Consider the following 7,582-nt stretch of genomic DNA (forward strand, 5'->3'; position numbering starts at 1 on the left):
CAAAATGCAAAAAACAAATTGTAAGTGATAAAATAAAAAACAATATTTGTTTGTTTGTACATTGCAAATGTAAGCCCATAGCCAGTTACAAACAGATACTTATTTTGGTTTGGTCAACTCAGTTCCAATCACCCAGTTCCTCCCAGTGCCAGGATTAAAATAAAGAGGAATTTGAATACCTTTGTGCACATTCTTTACACACTTCATTTCAGCACTTCTGTTGAATCAGTACAGTTCAATTTAGTTGTCTGGAGACTCCTTTTAATAACCTAAGGTAAACTCTACTTCCTTTACATATATTTATCTTCCAATAAGAAACGTCCGTTGTTGGCATTTTGATTAAATGGTGTTTCGATTATATTTACCTTTTTACAAGACATTTTTAAGTATATAACTTTGTTTCTTCAGATTATGTGTTTCTACTAGCAAAAGTCATTTTTATAGCTCAACTCACTATGACAAAACTTCTTTAGGTCCTGGCCAAATAAATCCAATCATAAATTGTTCATGAAAGTCTCAAACAAATATGTGTGGCATTTCCACATTTCCTGAGGATTCTACTTATTTTTTTAAATTAGTATTTTATACAAGTTGCCAACTTTTCCAGCCTTACTTTATGCCACAAGAATAGCTAATTTATTTAAACTCTCTAATACACACTTCCTAGACAGATTAATGACATTAAAAACAAAAAAATTTTATAAGTAAGATTTTTATTTCAATTTGATTTGCATTCCAAAGGAAATCATAAAATGTATTCACTAGTTTATAAAAAAAATTGTTATAAAATTGTAATGGAAATTATAAACCATGATAAATTTACATATCAAAATTGGGCTAGTTGCTTGAAGTATCAAGTTTTTAAGTCACTATTTTCTGCCTTCACACCAAGGATGACTTTCTAATTAGTGATCAGCTTGCTGCAATAGCAAGATAGCACAGAGATGTAAGGAACCAGCTTCTCCAGTCCAGAGCAGGAAATTTTCTATGCCTTCTCATAGTAACGAACAGCAACAACATCACCAAAAGTAAGAGTCTGAAAGATTCAAAGGATAATCAAATCTTTTTTTACACAGGAACTTTCATAGTTGAATTTTTAAAGATTATCATGTATACGATTTAACTACTACACAAAAGAATAATGACATTTACAAATATTAAATACTGCATAAGCTCTTCATTTCTTAAAACAAGCAGAACGAAACCTTGATGTTCAATAAGTGAATAACATGTAGACATTTTTCACATCTCCAGAAGGAAAAAGGAGCAAAACACTGAGTTCACAATCTAAATTCAGGACAAAAGAATACTTTCAGTTTTAAGTTAGCAGAGTAACTGGAGCAATCAAAGAAGCTGAGCTAAGAAAACAATTAGCTAGGATTCTTTCTTCTGCTTGACATATTGTTAAAGAACCTTGGAAGTGACATAATAATATTAAAGAAGGAGGGAAGGAGGGAAAGAAGAGAGGGGGATGAAGTTGGGGAGGGGAGGAAGGATACTGGGTAAGGAATGGAGTGTGTTCACTTTCTTCTTGCCTCTCTGGGTCAAAAGTGAATAAGATTTATGATAGGTTTTCATAGAAGTTTTCAGTTCATACCTAGATCATTTTTTAAGAAAATCCAATCATTTGCACTAATTGTATTCAGAACGACTTGTTCCAAAAATCAGCAGGAAAATGTGACTATACAACTGTTCTCATTACTTTGTGGGGTTTTATTTAGCCCATATGAACCTAGGTAGTCATTTGGGTATGATGTGAACCATTGACTCTACTGCTCTGAAGAAAAGCCATAACATAACTTGATAAAATTTGGGAAAAGAAGATGTTGTGCTCATAATTTTCCAGTATTGACCTGATTTTGAAAGATATAGCAATGCTCTGGTCATCCATTGCTTTGAATCTACATTTCTCAACTCAGTCTTGCCTGATCGCAGTCAAATGTGCCAGAGTTCAGTTCTTTCCTTTCTATAGTCAGGGTAAAAATTGTGGTAAAAGCATAAAGGATAACTTCCATTTGGATCTTTAAGAAATGAATCATTTTTTGTTGGTGGTGATGGTGGTTATTGCAGAAAAATGTGGGCAAACATCCTTTTTCATTTTAGCAAAACTGTCCCCTGCTTGTCACCCTTAATTCTATGCATGTAACAAAATATGAATAGGTCAGAAGCTATACTTTCACGGATCATTTCTATAGTTCATTACTAGAACAGCTCTGACTATAATAGCCAAGGGGAAGAGAGTCAGTTTTCTTAAATAGCAACAACAAAAAACCTTTCTGTTATTAACTTAATAGGGACATGTAAAACAATGCCCCCCACACACATATACAAAGGAATGAATCAACTTCATATGTCAGTATCATCAAAATACCATTATTCAGTTTGCAGTAAAAGGCCTGAGAAAGGCTGGACCAAGGCATAACCAATAAAAGATTAGTTTCTGATGCTACTCTATCATTAGGAACTTCTTTGTAAATTATTTCCTGTTGTATAATGTTTACATGCCTACCTAGTATTGAACATATATGTTTTAAAAGCACCTTATGAATTTTACAAAAAGAACAAAAGAAGTAACAGCAAAATAGTTCTCTGATAAGGAATTAAAGAGATTTCTAATTTTTTCATTATACTTTTCTATTAGACACTAAATTATATACACTGGATTTCTATAATCTTTAAAAACTAAAATATAAAATGCTTAAAGTTCTCATTTATTGTGGAGTTATTAACTTTTTCAAGATTCAGCATGTTTGATGTTTTATAACATAAATCATTTGTATGTATTTTCATAATTATTAGTTTATATTTCAATTATATTTGCGGGTCAGATGTTCATAGCAGTCCTACAAAAAATTTTGTTTTGACACACAGTGTTGGGTAAAACAATGGTATATTTGTTGTTTTTTTTAATGTACACCAAATGAACTCTTTTTCTTCAAAGAGGAAACAATTAGATAGGATCTTTTCACTTCTATTTACACATTGTCATTGATAGTGACATAATATTTTGAAAAAAAAGAGAGAGAAGGAAGAAGTGAAAGGAAGGAAGGGAGAGAAGGAGAGGAAAAAGAGAATAAAGGGAAGGACGGGAGGAAGGATGAAGGGTGGGAAGAGGTGATAGAAATGGAAAATGGAGGTTTATCACTTATCACTTACCACAACCATTTTGCCATCCTTAATTTCTCTTACAAAATTTGTTTCTTTGCCATCCCATTTCTGTACATGAATGAGTTTGTCTCCATCCAGGTTAATGACAGACTGAGACCAACAACAAAATGCAGAGTATAGCAATAGATGCAGGTCAGATTTCTGATACAGAAGTCAAATGACAGCAGGATATTTGAAAAAGTCATATAATTGAGTAAATTGTCATCAACTAATTATCTTTTAGTTGTTTATCCTCTGTTATTCCTAGACTCATTATTATGAAAACTTTATTTATAATTTGGTCAAAACATATACATCTAGACGTAAAAACTTCACATTAGAAAGAAAAATTCTGAATTAGTGCTTTCCAATGATCACCACTTCAGTTTAAGCAAAGCCTTAGAATGAGACGAACTAGTTAGCTGACCTGAGGCAATCAGAGAGAGTAAATGAAGCACAGTCTTTCTTTTAGATGAACATTATTCCATACTTTCTGAAATACTAGTTTGATACAAAATGTCAAAAACATTTTAGACAAACAGGTTTGCCATGTGGGCTGCAGGATACCACCTATGCACACTAGAATGCTACCTTTGATGTTCTTCTTCCTGAAACATTCTCCACTTTCCAACTTCAGAAAACAAAGAGGCTTTGAGAATCTATCTTTTATGACCATCTCCCCATACCCACCCTGAGAAGCAACAGCCTCTTACCTTACAGCTTCTGTCATCTGCACTGATTTCATCAAATTCTTCTCCCAGGTGGAAACTAATCTCTGTGTTCTTGAATGTGCATTGAGTCCTGATCACCACTTTGTCTCCTTCCTGACTTATAATCACCGTTGGTTTGGTCACATTTCCCACCTGCCTAGTGGCAAAGCCCACACCTAAAATAGCAAAAGGAACCAGTACAGTTAGCAGCAATTCCAAAATAGCTCAGAAAGCTGAAATCTGTTTTCCAATCCTAGAATCTAGGTTCTAAAGTGTGAACAGCATTAGAGGGTGATTAATGATTAATGATTAGTCCATTAATCATACAACTACTGGGCACAAATTATAATTAATGAATGCTGAAGAAAACCCAAAAAAGTCACAAAAGCTTCACGTCCTTCAAAAAACATCAAATGTTCTGTTATTTGGCCCTAAGCAAGAAAGCAGGCGAGTGCCACATTAAAAAATCCATGCAGTGGAAAACGCATAGTCTGGCATGCAATTAGGGCACTGGGATCTCTCTGTCTCTTGCTGACCAGATGGATGAAGAGAGGAATCTGCAAGTGTCAGAAGCTGCAGGTTGAAAGGAGAATAACAAGTCTTATTTTTACCTACCTAGAGCCTTCATGTATTCATCAAAGTTCTGACTGTCCGTCAGCTTCCAGGTAGCACAGAAAGCCTCCACCATCCTTACCTTTTCCCCCTTTAACTTTGAAAGCAGCTAAGAGACAGAGGGTCTCAGGTCTTCCTGCCACTGCAATTCAGAAGACCCCTTTGCACCTCAGCAGCAACTCTTTCTGTCTTATCTAGAAAATAGGCAGGCAAAAAGCCAATGATCTGAATTGCAAACTCACTCCTCCAGTGTGTCTTTTTCCAGTAGGCTATTGCAGGGGGAGGGCATGGGAAGGAAGACTCCAATCCTCTTTGTGATTGGCTCAGGCCACTGGGTTAGCAGAGTAGGTCAAGTTCCACCCAGTGGACACAGGGCAGCGCTTATGCCTGAAAAAGCTCTGCAGGGTTTCAGTGGAACTGGAGGCAGGGGAAAGAGAAAATGAGAGAGGGTCTTTCAGGTTCAGAAAAAACTTGGCAAAGGCAATTTCCAACTGTGAGGAAAGAAAAAAGATGCACAATAGGACATTCAGATTGATTTCCGTTAATGGCAAAGCTGGTTACAAATGAGGACCCCCTTACAGAAAACCACTGAAATGCCAGACTTTTCAGACAAAAGAGTCTGAATAGTGCACTTTATTTTCTCTTATATTTACAGGGAGAGCAAAACGCAGACTAGAATATGCCAAACTGGGTAAAGAGGCCAGGGAGGAGGTGTAAGTCTTTCCCTGGATGTACTGCTCAAAAGCTACGCTGAGTATCAATGGAAGCTAACCAAATTTGGCCCCTTTGCAACACAAACTGAGTGAATTTAAAGATCTCATTGTTCCTTCTAAGAATGTGAGAACCAGACTGGAATGGAAAAGCGACCTAAGGAAGAGTATGGTTAGGATTCATTAATGAGGTACAAAAATAAAGAAGAGAGTGTTCTTTTTCCCCCTCCTTTAACAGATTATAGAATGCTTGGGGAAGAACTGAACAGAAGATCATTTAGTAAGATCTTAAATGACATGCACTATAAGACCTTCTGATTTCCTGAGACTACATCTACATAAATACAATCTGTGTCCATGTTAGGAGTTAGTAATAAGGGGAATTAATGAGCAATGAGGGGAAGAGTGGTGGGAACCAGGAGAAATTGAGTTTCAGTTTGTCCTATCTCAGGATACCCCAAGAATGGCAAAATACCTCAAAGTTTCTAACTGAGTAGTTAGAGGAGGTTGCTGAATTTCCCCTTCACCCAGATATTCTCCCTGCTTTACACGTATAGGCCAAAGATGAAAACCACCTTTCCAGCCCCTCAAGGAATTTGATTTGGCAATTCCTGCTCTTCACCCACTACCACTTAAACCACAGCCCACTACATTCCTGCTTCTGTCTTCACCAAATACAGCAAATGATTAACATGTAGCAAATGGCTAGGCTACATGCTTCTACTTGGCTCTCTCTGAGCTGCTTACCAGAAGCTCAGAGACCTTCACCACACCTGTTCTTCTTCCAATTTGAACTGTACTTGTGAATAGTCCCATCATCCACCCAACTATGCCCACCAAAAATATGCAAATCATTTCTAAGACTTCAGTCTCTCAGGGGGATCTCAATGTCGAGGCCTGCCTCATTTCGCTTCTTGACTATTTCTCTGTCATTTTCCTCCCATCTCCATAACCACCATCTAATTGCAGCAGCCACTGGCTTTCACTAGTTCTATGACAATTACCTCTTCACTGTCCTTGCAGCTACTCCTGGTTTATAGTCCTTTCACCACACTGGAGCCCAAGTGACCTTTCAAAGTACAGATCTACATCTCTGTGGTGACAAAGACTGTTGAGCATCTTTGTATGTGCTTCTCTGCCTTGTGTACATATTCTCTGATAAAGTGACTACTCAAAACTCTTACCTATTTTAAATTGATTTTTTTCTTTTCTTACCACCAAATTGTGAGTGTTCTTTATGTAACTATATTCTAGGTAAATGTCATTTATTGAATATGTGTTTCGAAAAAAAAATCTAAACTTGATCTTGTTCTTCTGTTACTTAAACTCCTTAAGATGGATTCTTCCTGCTCTCAGGTTAAAGATCAAAATTATTGAAGTTGTCTATACCAACTCTGTCCCTGATGTTTGAAGGAATTAGGGTAAGAATTCAAATGGAGGCTCACATACCATATATCTAAGCAATGAATGCTATAGATAAGACAATGCCTACAATAGGTAGTGCCCCAGCCAGGACTCACAGCCCACCCCCAGGTCACAGAGCAGATATTGTCAAACCTGAGCAGCAGCAAGTGGGCAGACCAGGCAAAAGCTGGTCAGGAGCCCAGAGTTTCCAGCAGTGACTAGAACTTCCTAAACCTGAGAGGCACATGAACTTAGTGTTGTGGTGTTCTGAGCTCGAAATTGCCCTCAGCAGTCATGAAAGGCCTGAAAACCATCCCAGAGGAAACAAAGCTCATACAGTCAAACCCTCCGACATCATTTGAGTCGTTGACCCATGTGCCTGCAGTAGCCTGAGTCATGCTTTTCATAAATCACCTTTGTCTTTTTTTGTGAAAAGTCAGAAGAATAATTATCTATGTGAACCATTCTCTATGGAAAAGTTTCTCAAACTAAGAATATTGTTATACCAATGTCTGTAGTAGAAGTTTTAGGAATAGCCACTTGACTATTTTGTGACTCCCTAAACTGACATTTTTAACCTAATGTAAATTAGGTTTAAAAATTACTGTATAATGTATTTAAACTTAAGAATGATTGCTTTCAAACAAGAGCTTATTTGCTCTAGTTATTGAGGGTTTAAATAGAAGAGAAAGTCAAAGAACAGAGACTGTTGTACTAAGGAGGATTTAACAAATATATTTCCAAGTTTACTAAACCTGGGAGCACTGTGTGGTTTTAATGTGACTTTCATAATACACATGCATCCTCAAGCTTAAGAAGAGAAGGTTGGATCCCTCTCCCAAAGTCATTTCCTTTGTGTGTTAACTAATGGAATAAGAACTCTAAGGAATCCATTGTAAGTTTTGAAATAGAAGGAAAAAAGAGGGAGAAGATGCTTTGAGAGATGTTGGCAAAATCTCCAAGTGAGCCTGTGCCTTCTTTCTAAGTTTTTCCTTCTTA

At 36.7% G+C, this 7,582-nt stretch overlaps 1 protein-coding gene across 1 annotated transcript; it reads right to left on the bottom strand.

The window, feature by feature from the left end:
• Positions 1-696: 696 nt before the first annotated feature.
• FABP7 (fatty acid binding protein 7) lies at positions 697-4,723 on the bottom strand. The gene is made up of 4 exons (XM_079147611.1): positions 4,473-4,723; positions 3,861-4,033; positions 3,157-3,258; positions 697-1,036 (listed from the first exon to the last, which is right to left on the bottom strand). Exons 1-4 carry the CDS (start codon positions 4,543-4,545, stop codon positions 986-988), a joined length of 399 nt encoding a protein of 132 aa, XP_079003737.1. The 5' UTR covers positions 4,546-4,723; the 3' UTR covers positions 697-985.
• Positions 4,724-7,582: the final 2,859 nt, after the last annotated feature.

This window comes from Sciurus vulgaris (assembly GCF_902686455.1).
Source record: "Sciurus vulgaris genome assembly, chromosome: 7".
Taxonomy (NCBI): domain Eukaryota; kingdom Metazoa; phylum Chordata; class Mammalia; order Rodentia; family Sciuridae; genus Sciurus; species Sciurus vulgaris.